Here is an 18,864-nt window from a genome sequence, read left to right on the forward strand (position 1 = left end):
CTAGCTAGGATTAGAAAAAGAAAGAATGACACCAAAGGCTTGTGGCTCAGACAGAGTGTGAGCCAGCTGGCTGTGATTGGTGATTAACTAGAAACAACCACATGAGACCAATCACAGATGCACCTGTTGCATTCCACAGCAGCAGATAACCATTGTTTGAATTTTGTTCCTGAGGCTTCTCAGCTTCTCAGGAGGAAAAATCCTAAGGAAAGGATTTTCCATAAAAGATGTCTGCGACACTGAAGGGAACACCCAGCACAGTTCTCAGAGTTCCTGCAGTTAAACCTGTTTGCAGTTAAGCACAATGTGTGTTACTGAGGTTCTGCCCATTCCCTGCATTGCTGGGGACCATGCACAAACCTGGAAATTGCACAGAATTGGAGGAGAAGCTGCCTGGGCTGCAGCAGGGATGTTCTGTCACACGGACACTCGTGCTCAGCTCTGTGCTGCCCATTCCTGCTCTCTGAGCTCAGGGGAATGCTGAGCTCAATCAGTGCTCACACACCAGCATCACACTCGTTGTGAACTAAATCAATTTTATTGCAGTCACACTGGTACAATGCTAACGGGGAGTTAAGGTCTTTAATACAGCCTTAGAATGAGACATTTTTTTTAACAGTGCCAGGAGAAATATTAAGTAATAAAGCAAATAGAACTGCAATATATATTGTAAAACTGTCAACCAGCAAACAAGATAAATTCAAATACCTTTCATCTTACCTGGATGAATTATTTCAATCTTGCTGTGAAGTGATGTAGCTCAGACTGAGGATAAGCATGAATCACTCTCTCTATCATAACAACTGTATTACAGTTTAATACAACAGGGGGTTTTGTTTTTGTTTAGTTTTAATGAAGTTGCAGAGTGGCACCCAATGGTAAGATCTGACTTGGCAAGCTTTTTCAATGATTGAAAAATACTGTGATAAGGTACAAAAATTAGGTTGACAATCCTCATGGCACTACTTTCTGGAACAAAAAAAAATTACACAAGGAAATCAAAAGAGAAGTATTTTCTTATTTGTATCATTAGGGACCTTTGGTATTTACCTTGATGAGTTTCAAGGATTTACATAATTAGTTTACTGATTGGGGATAGATTTTACTGAAGATAATCCATTGTTACAAAATAACACAGAGATAGTTTTCAAAGTCACAGCATTAATGTGTTCTGCTAATCTGATCCCAGTAGGTGGATTTTTACATGAAGCTTCTCAGACTTTAGAAATTAGAGTGTCAAGACTTTTTACTGATTACCATCTGGAAGACTGAATGTTTACTGTATTTTGTAATCACTAAGTTTAGTTCCTGTGGTTTTAGAGTAGTGATTCTGGAATAAAGCAATTTTCTGCTCCTTAGTAGTAATAAAGAAAGACTTAGAATTTTTTTGAATACATGGATAAATCATATAGGATTTGTCATCTTTCTATTAATTATTTTAATATCCCATATTGTGAAATAAGTTGATCAAAAGAGAGCTTAAGGACAAGTCTGAGGAATATGTAATAGAATGTCCATGGGTGAAAAATACTTGACTCATTGGAATCATTTAGAAAGTAAGATGCAAGGTTACAGAGGCTGCCAAAGAAGAGGTTAAAGAGGCTTCCATGGCTATTCCAAAGCCATGCTGGTCACAGCTTTTGTGGAAGACTTTCAAAATATTCACCTGCCATTTGGGAAAGGTGCAGGACAAGGACATGTTTTCAAGGGAAGTTAAAGGGAGGAAAAAGGGAAGCTACTCTCATGCAGGTTGTGGTGCTTGAAGTGTGGCTTCAAAAGTGTTGATGAGAAATCCAAGAAAAATTGTTGGTGCTGGTAAGAGATGGAAAGCCTCTGATAGACTGTAGAAATGAGTTTTGTGTGAAGATCCAGTTATTGGATAGTGACTCTAGTGAATCACAGAACTGGAATAAACCTGACAGACAAGTCAGGTGGAAGTAATACAAACCATCAGCATGGAGTGCTGGTAAAATAATAGGAGATATAAAAGGACATTGCTTGTGGAAAGTTTTCTGTAGTTTTGCATCTTCCTGAGAGAAAGAAAATCCTCTCTAGTGAAGTACACACAATGAAATACCTTCGCTATATAAAATAAATTCTTTTGTTGTGAATAGACAGAGATTTGAGTGAACAGATGCTGATGAAAGCTTGGAAAGCAGCAAGAAAGTAATTACCTGTGGAGTTTTGGTTTTGTTGTATCCAGAAGGGGCTTGGAAGGGCTTTTGGTCCAAACATAAGACTAAAAAGAAGTATGTTTTTTACACCATAGTAGCAAGGAATGGATAGTACAAATTATCTTATGCTTACAGACACCAGCCCAAAGGGCATGTGGAGATCTGTGTCGCAGACATTCTTTCATGAAAAATCCTTTCCTTAGGATTTTTCCTCCTGAGAAGCTGAGAGGCCTCAGAAACAAAATGTAAACAATGATTATCTGCTGCTGTGGGATGCAACAGGTGCCTCTGGGATTGGTGTCATGGGGTTGTTTCTAATTAATGGCCAATCGCAGTCAGCTGGCTCAGACTCTCTGAGACACAAGCTTTTGTTATCATTCTTTTCCTTTCTATTCTCAGCTTAGCTAGCCTTCTGATGGCACCTTTTCTTCTATTTTTTTAGTATAGTTTTAATGTAATATAGATTATAAAATAATAAATCAAGCGTTCTGAAACATGGAGTCAGATGCTCGTCTCTCCCCTCATCCAAGAACTGTGAACACCATCACGGATCTGCATCACAAGGAGCTCAGAGCCTCAGGCTTTCATCCACACCACTGTGCAGCTTCTGAGAGGACCAGGACTGCTGGTTTGAGAGAGACAATGAAAGGAGCAGCACATGGAAGAGGCACTCCGAGTTCTGTGGCATTCCTTACATTATTTGACCCCAGTACTGGAAGTTGTAATAGCCTGAACACTAAAAGAGCAGGGGTTCAGGTGGGAAAGGCCCCTGAGCCTGCTGGCACAGAGCAATGTTCCTGTGCAGCTCCAGAAGGGCTGCAGGATCCTTCCCTTGTGTGGGGAGGGCTCTGCTGGGTTCCCACAGGAGGGAGCCAGGCAGGGTTGCTGCTGCAGGCTCTGCAGGGCACAGCAGCAGCACTGCCCTTCCCAGCCCAGGCTTTGGCATGCAGAAGCAACACAGCCCCACAAAAAGCAGAGGGCTCAGGATCAGGTCTGCATTGTCTGGGGGTGCAGGATCAGGAGAGTTTAATGACATTCATAACTACTGGAGCTGAGGGCAAGAGAGCAAATAAGATCATCTTGTGGGTTGGTGCAGTTTTTCTCCAGATGATTTTCATAGAGATCACAGGGCAACATTGCTGAGGGAGAAGTTTAAAAACTGATGGCATGGAGCTTGATAGCCAGTAACAGCATAATATGTCTTTTTTTTTTTTTAATGCATAGTGATGAATTTAATAAAGTTTATTTCCTGCCATAATTTGTTATAGCAGATTGTGATGGAGTACAGGAGTGCAGCAAACTGAGCATCGTGTATTAATCCAATTTAGGCAGCACACTGCTACACCCTGACAGAGTACAGAGGGTCTCTTTTCCCTGTGGCTGCCAAAATTCATTTGCAGCTGAAGGAATCTTCCCCACCATAAGAGCTGCAGCTGCAGACCAGCCTCTCTGAATTCCCCAAGCTCCAGGGGTGTCTGGTGCATCCCTGTGTGCACACCTGGCTGCAGTTCACTACAAGATGCATTAATGCCAGAAAGGTACCACGCAGGGGATGAGTCTGAGCTCCTCTACTTGTGGCTTTGATGTGCTCAAAACCATTTTCCTAGCTTTGGGACCATGCTTCCGTAATTTCCACCATCACTTCCAAAGATTCAGCCAGTCCTGGGGAGCCAGTGCCTCACAGCAATAGAGTAGGAGTCAGTGCAGGACCCTAAAGCTGCATCCTGATTCACAGGATGTGTCTTCTCTCAAGCTCAAATGTGTTCCAGGGATTTCATCACCAAATTTCTACCCCACAAAAACAACTTTTGATTCTGAAAGGAATAAGGTATAATTTTTTATAGTAATGCAGGAAAAATGTTACTTTCTTCAAGCTTATCTTAATAATGTGTTGCTGAGAAAAGATGTGCCAGTGTAAATCAAATTGAGTGTCCATTGTGGCTCTATGCAGTTTCTGAGATAATGCACAGTCCCACAGAAATGTCCATTCTATAGCACTTTGCTGCAAATACAAGTTTGTTTTCAGCTATCAGTGCTGAATGCCCCTGAGCTGTCCTAACCTGCTGGAATTCCCTGTGTTGATGGATCAAATTTCAGGCTCTTCTCCTCTTTTATCATGTAGAAAAGCTCACACCAAACTGATAATCTAGGCACTGCTCTTTAGTACTTCTAAATATTTAATTTGTTGTTGATTCTGCCTTTTTTTCCTGCTTTATCCCTGTTGACTCTGTAAGTAAAGACTGGCGAGATTTGGCTCAGTTATTCTGTAATTACAAGGCTTTAAATCTCTTTTTCTTTGAATTTTACTGAGACAAAACAAATACTCATTGACGTCAGCAGGAGCTTGCAGGAGTAGGGAAGGGTGAAAACAGCAGAGCTCTGCAGCTGCAGCTCTCCATCCAGAAGATGTATCACTTAATAGGTATCTTCAGCAGCCAAGGGAGGACTCTCAGTTTGCCTGTAGCATCAGTTTTTATTCCTTTGACATTTTTCTCATCTTGGGTCTGGTTTTAGTCTTGCTGCCATGGCAACACACAGAGAGGCTAAAAGGTACTCTGGAGAAAAGGTCTCTCCTCACTGACAGGCAGCAGAAGGGAATAGAGGCCATTGCTGCTGTTTGCAGCTGCAAACAGCACTGGAGGGATGAAAGGGATACAGAAAGTGTTTTCTGTTTGCACATTTGCAGGCAAAACCTCTGGTGCAAAAGTTCAGTGTGGCAGGGCATGGACAGAGGTGTTGGATAAAATAATTTCTGCTTTCAGATGGCTTTGAGGAGGACAGGACACGACATGATGCGACATGACATGGAAACAGAGTACATGATCCAAGTTTTTCCTGTAGGAAAAACACTCTAATCAGCTCAAAATCATTGCTAGTGATACTGAATTTTTGCATTTTGATTGTATCCATGTTTTCTGCGTGCCCATGTAGGCGTTTATGAAAATTGGGCCCTGCATACCCCGAGTTTGATGTGTCTTCTTACATATGCTCAGTGCTCAATTTCTGCATCTTCAGAGCTGGCTGCATTCACCACAGGCAGGAATAGAGCCTATTCAAAATCCTGTAAATATTATGCTGCTTTTCCATCTGCCATGCAAGCTGCTGCATAACCTCAGCCTCCAGGAGAGCAGAGTCTGGGAGGTCTCTTCAGAATTAATGGAGCAGGTGAGGCAGTGGAATCCTGGCTGGCTGCAGATGTGGGATTGCCAGTCTCCCGTGTACCCAGCTCCCACACAAGCAGGTAATTGAAGGATATTGTCATGGCAGATAAGGCAATTTAACACTAGAAGCACTTTTCTGCTGGCTATTCTGCTACACAGTGCAAGGGAAATATTCCCATCAGGAATGCAGATCATTCCCAGGGAAGTGTGCTGTGCTGAATACAGGTTATTCCATTGCTCTCAAGGGAAATAATCCCCCACAGCAAAGGATGGCTTTGTCCAAATAACTGTGTCTGGGAGGATAACTGTCACTAATCACACAGGAAAATTGTTTTTTTACAAAAGCTTGTACGGAAGACAGCCTGAGAAAGGGAAGTATTGCAAACTCCCTTAAAAAAATAAAAACAAAAAGGCTTTGACAAAAACCAGCATGTTTCCCACTGAAATTTTACCAGACAACATCATCTTCTATAAACATGAGAGAGACATTTAAAGATTATCAAGGAGAAAACAACAAGACTAGATTTTGACAGATGCCTGTTTTGGGAGGAGAAGGGAGTTGTGAGCTGAGGAGCCAGGGGCTGCTGACGCGTGTGTGTCCTGGCTGCCCAGGGAGCTGTGGTGCTGTGCTGCACTGATCACACACCATGGCTGTCCCCTCCTTGAGCCCAGGGCACCCCAGCAGGGCTGGCTGGCTGCACAGGGACATTTCCATTTCCCAGGGACATTTCCATTTCCCTCGGCTGCACAGGGTCATTTCCATTTCTATTTCCATTTCCCTCTGCCCAGTGCTCCCCTGCCCTGCCAGCCTGGCAGGGGCTGCAGGGAGTGGAGCACCACAGGCTCCCTCAGAGCTGCCAGCAGCTTCAGGAGCTGCTGCCCTTGGTTCCTGCAGCCTCTTCCCTGCCACAGACCAGACAGACAAAATCCACAAGTCGGATGATGGGTTTTTTCTTTGCACTGTTAGTTTTAAAAGCCATATATACCAAAAACATGAAAGGAAACTCTTCTCCTGGTCTGAGAAGTGCATCTGCAATTAGAATGCAGCTCACAAAGCATATTAAAGACAGCATAGCTTTGTAATAGAACACAGCAGTGAGCCTGATAAAAATTATTCTGCTCTATAGCACTAATGAAAGCTGTAGTATTAAAGCTTGGCTTATGTGGGATCTCAGCTAGAATCAACTGCAGTATGCCTCTTTTTTTCTTCATTACTGTCTAGAAATAATGCTTAAATAATTATTCTTGATATTATTGTTTGTGATTCTAATGGAGGTAGCTCTGGGCTCAGTGCAGTAGTGCCAGTTATGAGCAGCAACAGAAAAGAGTTAGCCCTGGAATGAAAAATAGGCATGTTTTTAATTCAGATTATTTTTTCATAAATGTGAAGGAGATTTGGATCATTACCTGTGACACTTGGGTTGCCAAAGTAACCTTGCCTAGCCAGCTGATGTTTGCACAGCTCATGGCACTGTCACCATGGAGACCTGTCCATGTGATTTTGCAGGATGATACAGTTGCAGGCGTCTCAGAGAGGAATTAATTGTTGGTGAGCAATGCTCGTGCAGACAGCCCTGCCCTGCAGACAGAGCCTGCACTCAAACACCAGCTCAATCCTTCATTTGTGTTTGAGCTGCACAGAGAGGAGCAGGGCAGGGGTGACAGGGGGGAGCTCTCTGGGCTGCCCTAAGGCAAACACTGAGTTCTCCTGATGGAAAGTTCATGCTCAGAGTGGGAGGAGTGGTCAGAGAGTGCTGATCTGTGTAAAAGCCATGCTTGAATGATAATATTCATTTACAGAACATTTGTTTGAGTGATTGAAGGCTATGGAACACTCCAGGTATTCCTTTTTCTCCTCCCAGTACCTGCTCTCCCTCATTCATGTGCAATCTAGTGATGTCAGGGAAATTACTGCAGTAGAGCAGGGGCTGAAATCTGTCTGTATATACAGGATATTCAAAATTCTCCTCCAAAAGTCACTGTCGTGCTGTGCATTCCATTCTGACCTCTGTTAAACATCACAATGGGACTGTGAAGTGCAGTTTGGATCTGTTTTGCACAATACCAAACCAAAGACCACACAAACATTTTGATAAGAGATATGGTTCTGTTTCTGATGGTTAAGCAGGCTAAAGGGTGCTCCCTCCTTCCTCCCCATATTCTCTGGAGAACAGAAGTCAGCCAGGCTGAAGATGAAGTCATTTTGCTGAGGTGAAATGCTTTGTTCCACCTCTTTTACTTAATTATGAATGTGCTGGATGACGACAGCAGGTCAGAAGGTGCTGCTGCTATTTCTGGGTGCGGCAGCTGTGGTGAGCAGGCTGCAGCAGGAGCAGGGGGGGGTTCTGTAGATGTGACATAAACCCCTCAATGACACACACAGACCAGGCTTCAGAAACTGCCCAAAGCTAGGATTGAATGGGTGAGCCAGCAGGAGAGCAGTGTCACTGGGTTTGGGGCATGCAGTGACATTGACATTGGGGAACTGCTGTAAAGAATCTCTGGAGCACCAGCTTTGGGGATGTCTGTGTTGGACACTCTGTTATGTGGAAAAAAACACCAAAAAATGGATGTTTAAAACCAATACTGGGCAGAAGTGCTCACAGGAGGGAATGTGAGCTGATGGGACTTGGGTTGGGGGCCAGATGCAGGGAGTGATGGTTGCTCCTTTTGTTTTTGCTTTTGGTCTGAAGAATCAGCTGAAGGATTAAAGAGAGGGGTGTAGCTGGAAAAGCAGGCTTTAGGCTGATGTGTGCAGCACAGCTTAAAATTTATGAGGGGATTATTTCATGGCTAGAAGGGAACAGTCATGACATGCTGGAAGGCTTGGACATTTTCAGTGTGTAAGCAGAGGATGAAAGGTGATTCTTTGAGATGATGTATAAAAATAAACAGTAATCTTGAACCTAAAGGTGTGGAACTAATGAGAGGGAAAATTGCAATTGTAGATCATAAACTGAGCTGATGCTCTGCTTCACTGTGCCCATCTGGTACTGAGGGATGTTTCCTTTGGGTGCTGATAACCTTTCTGACAGCTCATGATACAGTGTTGGAATGACTGGGGAGTTTTACAGATTACACTAAGATAATTGAATTAATATCACTCCTGGTTTGGATTAAATTTGTAATCTTAGCATAAGATTCTTTAGCCTTTCGTACCATGGCCTGATTTATCAAAAGGGGAGTGAAGGATTCCTTTATTGTGAGTAGAAATCCTTTCAAATACCTCAGGGAATAACATTGTCATCAGAGGGCCTCAAGAAAAGCAAGGGCAAAGCCCTCTGCCAATAAGCCTGCCTTAGCTGACAGTGAGAGGTAAAGAAGTTGTCTGCAAAAATGGAATTGTAATCTGTAGATAGGAGTTTGTGCAACAGACTGCATCCAGCCTCATGCAGCTAAAGAAAATCCACTCTTCTCCTGCACCAGTGTCTTTCAATGGCTTTTTTTTCTGAAGTTAATGTAGAACTTCACCGAAAAAAAATCAATAAAATTAATCACATTACTGAGCTAAACAACTTCATGTAGGATGATGAAAACATTGTGTTGTGACATTTCCACTAGGAAGCTTTTCCATGGCACGTTGCCTTCATTGTCTCTCCCTCCTAAACTCCACATTACTGACGTGGGCCTGGAGCCCCCAGTGTGTTATGCTGGCAGAGCCAGTGGTTTCACGATCCAGATTCCCATTCTCTTTCATTTTACTCCTGAGACTGGTTCCTTGTAAGAGCCAAATACAGAAATGGATCATTATGTTTAAAATAACATCCGAAGGCTTGAAAATAGCATCCATTTCTTAGGTAGGCTGCATTTCTCTTTCACACTCATAAATGGTGCAGCAGATGATTAGTAATACATTTTCCACTTAAATTTCCCTGTATTTATAAAGCAGTAGACTGCTCTTGCTATGTTCTACCAGCAAAATGAAGTTCCAGAGCCAACTGAATGTCAGCAAGAATTTATGAATACGTCAGTAGAGATTACTGTTGGCTCTTGATTTTGAATGCAAGCAGACAACAAAATTAGTTTGGTAGTAAAATGGGTAAGTAAGTGGGGGCCTGACTATAGCAATACAAAGTTGGAGCATAATTGCTTGTTTCAGGCATGTATTACTTATAGAGGATCAGACTCACACCCAGGAAAGTGTCTCTATTCAGGAACTTTCCAAAGGAAAAGGAACCAGGACAGCAGAGGTGGAGACCTGAAATGAAAGAATTAAGATGAAAAGCCAGACAAGAAATTTGTCCCAGTTACTGATTCCACCTGGGAAAACAAGAGAAATCCAAGGAGAACATAGGGAAAAAAAGGAGAATTAAGGCAGATGTACAGTATGTATTTCAGGGGAAAAAAGAGTCTTTTAGTTGATTTTAAATGGACTGATTTTACACCCTTACATCAAAAGCTGTGGAAAAGCAGAGTAATCGGAAGCCAGCTGCAAACATGCAAATACAATGCCAGCATGTTATATTGGTTGTTCTGCTTGGAATACACCTTGGTTTTCATTGTTTTAGCATTGCAGGTACTGTTTGAGTAAAAATTGTGTAGTGCCTGCTATTTTTAATTTCAATAGGAAAACCTTTTTTTGTCTGGTCAGAGTGGTCACAGGTAATAACATGTTTAATTTGGAGCTTTTGTAACCTATATTTCTCAAAGAGAAATTATTGCAAATTAGTCAGGAGCACTGACAGAAACTTCATTAAACTTCTCTAAGTCATTTGTGGGTATATTGTGATTCCTGAAAGCTGGTTTCTTACTTGCTGTGGTAGTGCTTCACTATCTGCTATTATTAGTACTTTACTATGTAGAAGGAAGAAACTGACATAATTATTATTCTCTTTTTTCTGTGCAAGCTTGTATTTGACTTAGAAGGAAAATTGCTGTCAGCTCACTAAAGACAGAATAACTGCAATAAAATCATGCCATGCTCCCAGAGCATTCACAGGTGCTGTGTTCAGGAGTGGGAGATGGTTTATGACTGTTACTGTAGAGGATTCCCTTTTGCTTTCCATGAAATAAAAACTTTGCAAATCATTAACTGAAGAGAAATTGAAATATGGGTTTGCTTGAGAGATGTATCAATATATATATATATATATCAATGTATATCAATTCGTTGTATCACTGCCAGGACCGGTGGTCTACTAATGTGTAATAGTTGTGGTTCCATTGCAGAACTTTGATAGACATTGCGTCAGTCTGAGGGCTCTCAAGGCTAAAATCTGTGTTTTGGCACTAGGTCAGACACAGACCCTCTCAGGGCTGAGCTGTACTGAAACCAAGCACAGGACAATGGAATTTTGTCCTTTATTCCAGTGGAAACTCTTCATATCAGTGAATACCCCTTTGCACTGTTTCCAGTCCAAGATTCCTCTGAGGATGATATTGCACAAGAATAATTTAAATTAACTCATTCACATGAAAAAAAGTAAATTCCATTTGCTTGGCCTTGAGCTGACAAATGCAAACAATATAGCAACCAATGTGGAATAACTGGTGAAAAGAGATTCAGGGATACTTCTTACAGAATACTGTAAGAAGAGGGAAACCCTTGTGATTCTTTCTGCTGGAAGGGATGTTTATTTTCAATCAAACTTCAGACTCTTCAGGGAACCTCCAGAAAATTCCAGAATTTCTACATGCCTCCTTGTACAACCAATTAAGCCTGGGTCTGGTTTTAACCAAGCACAGAGGGCTGCACTCTCTTCATTAGGAATATGCAAACACTGGGGAACAAACTCACAGAAGCTCCTCCCTCTGTGAAAGGCACAGAAAAAACCTAAAAGTTTCCCTATAGTCTGTGCAGAACAACTGAACCATACTTGCACAGCAAAGAAGGTTTTCAATCCTCTCTGTCCCCTATAGGAGAAGAGGGAATGGTTTTAATAGGCACCTTGGGAAACAAGCAGTTGCAGTCTTGGTTGAACAAGTGGACTGCTAGCAGCCATAAACATAAAATTACTCATTTCTAAAATAGCTCATGGTCTCTTAGCTCAGACATCATGTGCTGAATGGCATTGCACTAGGACAGAGCTGGACTGCCTGGCTAGGTGAGTTGCAAATAGCACTAAAAGGCACAGATGTTGTATCAGCTTTTCAAATTCTTCTCAATGTTTTTATATATTTTAATAGCTCCATCTGGATTCCATAGCCACTATTATTGTTACAAGTTTTATTGTTCCCTCTGCCTCTGCCTGCTGTTTGCATTTGCAAGTTCCTTACAAGTGTCTTGGAAACAACTCCTGAACCTTTCTCCAGGGGCTTCAATTTGATATTGTGAAAAAAGCAGGAAAAGCACATTTTCTCAAATTTGCCTAGCTAAATACGATGTGGTACAAATTAAAATAAATGTTGCATGCCCTGCTTTCCACATGATGTTCTGGTTATAAATTTCAGTGGACAGGCAAGTGTGTTTGCTGATTTCTCTAATTCTGTTGTTTATTCTGTGCTGTAACCTCCTAAAAGCTTGATTTGGGTAATAACAGACATAAAAATTATACAGCTGCTGCTTCTCCAGCATCAGGGTTGGAGAAATGAATATTATCCACAGTGCAGAGCCAGTCTGACAGGATAGTTGAGTGTTGTTTATGCTCTAAGGTAGCTTCATAAAAGGTATTGTGATTTTGTGGACTACCCTTGAGGTCAGCCTGCTATCCAGTGGGATTCACAAGATTGTGTTTTCTGAGGTGAATTTACAATAATGTCCTAAATTAAAAAGCCATTGCTTTTGCAGTGCAATTTTTCTTCTGTTCTAGTAGAATTTTTCCTAAGTCTGGTATTTAACAATTGAGGGAACACCTCTGAAATTCAGGGAGTAATTCTGAGTTCACTGCAGTCAGCTTCCCAAGTAAGGCAGACAGATGAGAAAGACATTTTGTGCTGTGCCCAGCATCTATTCAATTTACTTGGAAGTTGAATGCTGTATAATCTTTAAAAATCACATAACTCCTTCTCTATTAAACATTCAGGGAATATTCTGGGGGCCTGGACCCCGATTCAGGCTTTTAAATGTACTGTGGGACCCATCAGGCCCCAGCTCAGCATTTTCTTTCAAACATATATGCCATTATTCTTAAAATATTTAATAGAACTGTGTCACAGGTGCTAAATTCTATTAACATAAAACTCATTTTTGTCTCAACTGACCCTGTTATTCTGGCAAAGAGCAGCATGATGAGGATATGGGAGACCCTTTATGGGCACATTTTCAGTTCCTGAAGTTTCCCATGGTGAAAGAGAGGAAACTCTTGACATCTTCCAATTTTTAGTGATTTATAGAACCACAGATTGCAAGAGACCTTAAAGCTCATCTCATTCCAACCCCCTGCCATGGCAGGGACACCTCCCACTGTCCCAGGCTGCTCCAGCCCCAGTGTCCAGCCTGGCCTTGGGCACTGCCAGGGATCCAGGGGCAGCCCCAGCTGCTCTGGGCACTCTGTGACCCAGCAGTGGTCTCTGTGCTGCACATTAAACATTCAGTGCACCACACTCACACACAAATTCAATTTATCAACAATGAGCTCTCCTGAGTTGGGAAAGTTCATACATCACAACAAGCCTCTCTCCAGTGCACTTGTAAGAAGAGGTTCTTGTGCTTTTCTCACAGGCACTAATTGCAGCCAGCTGTTAAACAGATGGGTTTGGTGATGTGGTAGGACACCACGTATTTAACATTTTTATTTAAAAAATAAGGGGAAAAAGTGACCAAAAAAAAAATGAAATAAATGTTTACCTATGCAGCAAGACCCACAGTATTGCATTAATCCCAGTCATAGCCTGGGCATGGCATTTCCTCTGTGGTAACCCATAAGAAATTGAAAAACATCATAGGTCAATTAGAAAAATGCTTCATATTTTCAGTGAAAGTAGGATGTCTTGATAAATATTCTGCAAAGATGGATTGCAATGAACAACCCTTTGGAATTACCTGCTTGATCCTGTGTTTCTCCCTGCACCTGAGCTATCCATCACTTTGGTTCTGCATCAACCTTATGGATGTGTTTTGCTATTCAGAGACTGTCCTCAGGACTCACGTCCCATTTTGGCAAACACAGTGCAAAAGCCAGGCCTTACAAATTCACTAAAAATGTTTAACTCTTGGTCTTGTCTCGGGCAGCTCCTTGAGTGACCTTGCACAGAGCACGCCCTAAATGTCTCACAGGTTTTGGGAGGGAGGGACTCAGGGTTCTCCCAGGGTGTGACTGAAAATTCTAAACAGTGATCTTTCTTTCAGGTGAAGGAGGCCATGCAGAGAATCCATGACCGAGGAAATATAGGAAAACTCATTCTGGATGTGGAGAAAGCACCCACTCCCCTGGTGAGTGCAAAGCACAGGCATGATATACAGCCAGGCATGGTTCAGCCTGGCAGTGACTGCTGGACACATGTCCCTTGTCATGCTTTTTTGACATTGATTTCTAAATCTGTAGCATCCAGATTCCACCAGTAACCATAAATTCTGCATTTAACCCCAGTGAAATGTACTGGCTGAAGTGCCAGCAGTTACTTCTCTCTACTGAATCACTCCCTGCTTCTCCAAAAACGTGCCAGCAAGTGTTGGGCTGGGGTAAAACTGCCACATCTCTTTCTGTCCTTGTGAGGTAAACAAACGGACACTTCTCCAGCTAAAAAATTCCCATATTAATAGGTGGATTGAACAGGAAAAAACCCAGTCAGTATTGCTGCAGTGGGCAAACATAAAAGTGCTTTCTGATGCCCACAGTAGAGTATACTTTTGGTAGGAATTTAATTTGTCTGATATATGAAGTATAACATATAAATATGTCCAGAAATATCCTGAAGGAAGACATTAGTGATGGAGCTCTGGTCCACTAGATTTGGAGCACTTAGGATGGTCCAGAAACCTTTCAGAGAGCAGTGGTAAATAAAAGCCAGGCTCTCCTGAGCATTCACTGATGGTGTAGGAAAGGGCAGTAAAGAAGGTAATGCAAACCTGACTTTAAATCAATACGATGCATGAAGTTTGCTTTCAGACCTGAGAAACCTCCTGTTTCAAAAGAAAAGAAAGAACCTAGACCTAGAGTTAAGCTCTTACTCTAAAACTGCCCCCCAGTCTCATACAAACTCCCTGCAAGGAAAAGGAAGGCTTTGAGGACCTCACATGTGGAACAATACACTTTTATCAAAGGCTGTTAACTCAAATATTTGGGTAACGTCAGAGCAATGGTTTTGCTGCATTAAAATGAGGCTGTGTTTGAGATTTTTATTTCCACCAGCGGCTAATAATCAATCAGGGAAGGAACATCATTGCATTTCTCTTTAAAAAGTAAATGTGTCCCTTGCTTATTTGGTTTTGAAGTAGTTATAAGCTAATACAAGAATCTTCTTGTGTCCTAAGAGAGGACTAATAATAATAATAATAATAATAATAATAATAATAATAATAATAATAATAATATAATCAGTCAAGGAAGGAACATCATTGCATTTCTCTTTAGAAGGAAATGGGTCCCTTGCTTATTTGGTTTGAAATAGTTATAAGCTAATACAAGAATCTTCTTGTGTCCTAGGAGAGGTAACATGGGTGTATAAGAGAATCCAGTCACACCAATGTGTGCTGTTAAACACTAACCCATCCAGTGAACCAGACTCTTGTGCCTCCACAGACCTGTCACACTGACAGGAGGAAGTGCTGGAGGGTCCTGCACCTTTACACAGCTTGTAATAAATATTTACACATAAAAAAACACTGTGTACTCCTTAAATGCTGTTCTGAGCTACAGATTTCTGCAATTGCCTGTGCAGGCATCTTCAGTAAAATATGAAAATGCAGTTTCTTCCCACTCCTGTATGATCTGGGATCTGCACTCTGTCGTGGGTGTATCCTGCCAGCATCTATATCTGTAAAGTTTCATTGGGTTTTTAACATACAAAAGAAAGGAAATTGCCCCCTGATTTTTCACTCTGTGCCTCAGATGGGGCCATCTATTAGAGCAGGTACAGGAACTGTAACACAGAGGTGCCGCGTTCTGTGAACTTCCTACACAGCTGTGTTTCCTATACAAGGCCCTTACTATCAGTTTACTACAAGTGTACAGAGCAGTGTCCTCGTGTGCAGCTGTCCTCCAGACAGCCTTCTGTTAGGAAATGGAGCTGTGAGCCGTGGGGGAGCAGCTTGCAGGCTTGGCTGGAAGTGTGCAGGGGCTGTGCACAGGCAGAATGCTCATTCTCCTGTGGCAGCCCCGTCTCCCTGAGTTTCCAAAGTCGCTTTATGCAGCGAATCCAGGTGAAATGAGGAGGAGCCAAGGGGTGAGGAAGGTGCAGTGATGTCCTTGATGTTTCATGGTGCAGATGGCCAACGACAGCACGGAGACGAGCGAGGCTGGCGAGGAGGAGGAGGACCACGAGGGCGACAACGAGAACAAGGAGCGCATGCCCTTCATCCAGTAGCAGCCAGAGCTGGGCAGGCAGCAGGAGCCAAGAGGAGAAGGGGACGAGGCTGGGAAATCTCTTCTGTGCATCAGTGAACAAATGCTGTAGTACAGTGTGTGTTGTATTTGTTTGCAGTCAGCTGAGCTATGAGCTGTTGATCATCGTTGTTTTGAACTCAAGTGCCATTCTCATCCAGTGCAGTATTACCACGTTTCTGTGTAATGCCCAGTTTCCCTGTAGGAGTCCCATGGATTTTTCTGTTCTTGTTTGAAAGCCTTATTAACTTACTGTGTAATTTTAGATGGGCATCTTTCTCATGCAAATTCCGACATCTTGCATAAAGTTATTTGGGAGGTTTGGGCTTTTTTTTGCAAGTTGGAAACAGTAAAAATAAAAAAAAATTCCCTACTTGCTGTCTGAAAGATTCTAGTAACCGGAGAGATAATTTTCTGTTTCTGGATTTTCAATGTTAAAATGGTTTTCCTTTAATGAACCACAAATAAAAGTTGCAACAAAGATTACTTTTTATTTTCCTCAGTCATACTTCATCTTTTCACAAGCAATCCTAACTTCATTTTCAAAAGTACCTCATCAAGAATCATGGAATCTGAAATTGTGTAAGAAATCATTGATTGAGAGGTTTTGATCAACATCTTCTGGTAAGGACATACTGACTCATATGTCAAATTCAAACCAATTTTAAATTTCATTTTTAAATTGCATTGGTAAGGATCACTTATCAGGATGTGGAAAGAAATTTGGTGATGGAGTTTATTGCTCTGAAATTGCTAATGTGTGGTCAGCTGTCAGGCTGGAGCTGAACTCCTGCAGAAGTTAACCCTGTAGAAAATGAGGTTCAGGCCTTAATCCCACCACAAATCATGTACAGGGATAACTTCTATCTAAGGGAATTGTTCTATCAAAAGCTCTGCTCCTTATGTACAGTTACATTTATAATTATTTACAGGATCAAGTATTCAAAGACCAGCTAGTCTTATCTACCTCCCACTAGTGGAAGCTATATCTAAACATGAAAAAAGTAAATTTTTTTTCCATGTCCTTCCCCTATCCAAACAGCAGCTACTCAGGTCCTCAACTGTCTTGTAAAAACATTTATTATAAATTTACTGTGATCACATACAGTAGAAATGCTGAAGGATTGGCAGAGACCTTGCATAATGCCTACAGCTTCAAATAAATATTTATTTTTTCAAAAGACGGTATTTACCCAGACATGATTAGCTGTTAGCCCAAATCTACAAGTAGCATGTTATGATAGAAGCTAAAAATTAATACAGAAAAATGAAAAGTGGGGGCTTCTCAGGGTTTTCTCAGTGTGAGAGGACTTCTGGGTCTGGATGACTTTTATGTGTGGTTTTAGAAGTTTTTTGTTAGGTTTTTTCTGTTTGTTTGGTTTTGCTGCCTGAGTATTAATGTCCATCTCTTTACACTGTGCTCATGAAGTCACTGTCAGATAATTGTGCAGATGGTTCATTCTGAAGGAGTTCCCCTTGGGTCAAACAAATTCAAAAATAACAGCAAGAAATAACTGTGGGGAAAAATGCCAAAAAGCTGTTGAACTATTGATCCAACCAGAACTTCATTTTTCTCTTCACTTCATTATAGTTGAGTTTATTTTCAAGCTGGACTTTCCTCTACTTCCAGTGCCATTTTGGGCCCAAACAGGGACTTTATCCACAGAAGAAAATACGTATTCAGTGAGAGTTTTCCATTTATTGGGCTTGCCAGTTGGACTTTTAAGGAGGGCCATTAGGTTTTCATGACTCATCAGCTGACAGCAGTAGGAAACATGCCCAATTTTGTTTTGCAGCTAGTGTAATGATGTTGTCCTGCAACAGACCTTAACATAACTAGGAATTTTGATTTGATGCCAAAGTGAGCAATATTGCTGGTGACCTTCGAGCTGGCAGTAAGTGGCATTCTCAAGGCCTTAAATTAGTAGGGCAAGCAGAATAGCAAACCCATTCTTCTGTTCTAAACCACAGTCTGGTGGGCTCTGCTTCTAAATTACCCTGCAAGACAAATATGGGTGATCTTGGTCATGGCCACAGACACCACAGGGACAACGATCACATAATTTTTGGCTAGTTCTTTCTGGTTTTGTTAGCAAGGCAAAAAATACTCTTCATGCTAATTCATACCAATTTTAGGGCCATTTTCTGGTCAGCAGAATATCAGGTAATTGCAGTGAGTACAAAGGAGTGCTGCTGGAAGTACCTGAGTGCAGTGCAGCTGAGTGTGACCATCAGCAAGCTGAACTCTGCTCTGTGCTTTGCTGGTATCAATAGAGCATGGAGGGAAGGTGCTGCTGATATTAATGCAAGTTTTCCAGCACCCATTCTGGAAGCAGGGTGTGTGCTTGCAGAATTTGGCCCACAAGCCCTAAGTACCTTTCAGGAGACCACAAGCAGTAGTGTCACACTGGCTGGGATGGAGGCTGTGCTGGTCAAACTGGTGAAGCCAAGGCTTGTCACTGACCAAGTCTTACTGTAGCAGAAATGAAGGGTTGTGATTACTACTGACAGTGTTGTTTAAACAACTCTGAGACAATTGGATAGTTTCTTCAAGTGAAACAAATTATTTCTCAATTTGCCTTAAAGGAACTGTGAAAGCTTCTTTAACTTAAGCCTGATTGAAGTGAACTGAAACACTGTTTAATTGTATTTGTTGCTTTAGAGCTTTTGTTATATTGTGCCTACAAAGCAAATTATGTTTACACAAAAATATAAATAAAATGTTGAGCATAGCATTATCCTTGGTCTCTATGTTTTATTCTAGTATTATTGTCACTTTAGGGAACTGACTTGGAACTGCTTAAGAGGAAAATGTGAGGGGGTCTTATTTTCCATTTTGGTCACTGTGGGATATACAAATAATTTATTTTGACTATTACAGAGTAAATGGAGGTTATTAAAACTGCTGTGTGCTGCTTTACAGACCATTAACAATGTAGATCTAAAATTTGGAATGTCACAGTCTAAGAAATTCAAAACATTATATGGGCACCTTTTACTAAGTGTTTAGGGAAGTGTATTTTGATACAAAGAGAAAGCAGGACTCAGAGTGCCACAAAAGTTACCGTCAGAGAGACAGCTCCTTTCAGAAATTAGAACTCCCTAATG

The 18,864-nt window shown here is 41.6% G+C and overlaps 1 protein-coding gene across 1 annotated transcript in view; it reads left to right on the forward strand.

The window, feature by feature from the left end:
* Nucleotides 1-18,494, forward strand: part of VAT1L (vesicle amine transport 1 like) — a 56,301-nt gene extending 37,807 nt beyond the window's left edge. The window contains exons 8-9 of the mRNA XM_005490062.4: nt 13,563-13,646; nt 15,641-18,494. Of these exons, the coding sequence (XP_005490119.2) occupies nt 13,563-13,646; nt 15,641-15,739 (183 nt within the window). The 3' untranslated portion in view covers nt 15,740-18,494. The remainder of the gene's footprint in view (nt 1-13,562; nt 13,647-15,640) is intronic.
* The last annotated feature ends 370 nt before the right edge of the window (nt 18,495-18,864 follow it).

The sequence above is a fragment of the Zonotrichia albicollis genome, chromosome 13 (genome assembly GCF_047830755.1).
Source record: "Zonotrichia albicollis isolate bZonAlb1 chromosome 13, bZonAlb1.hap1, whole genome shotgun sequence".
NCBI lineage: Eukaryota > Metazoa > Chordata > Aves > Passeriformes > Passerellidae > Zonotrichia > Zonotrichia albicollis.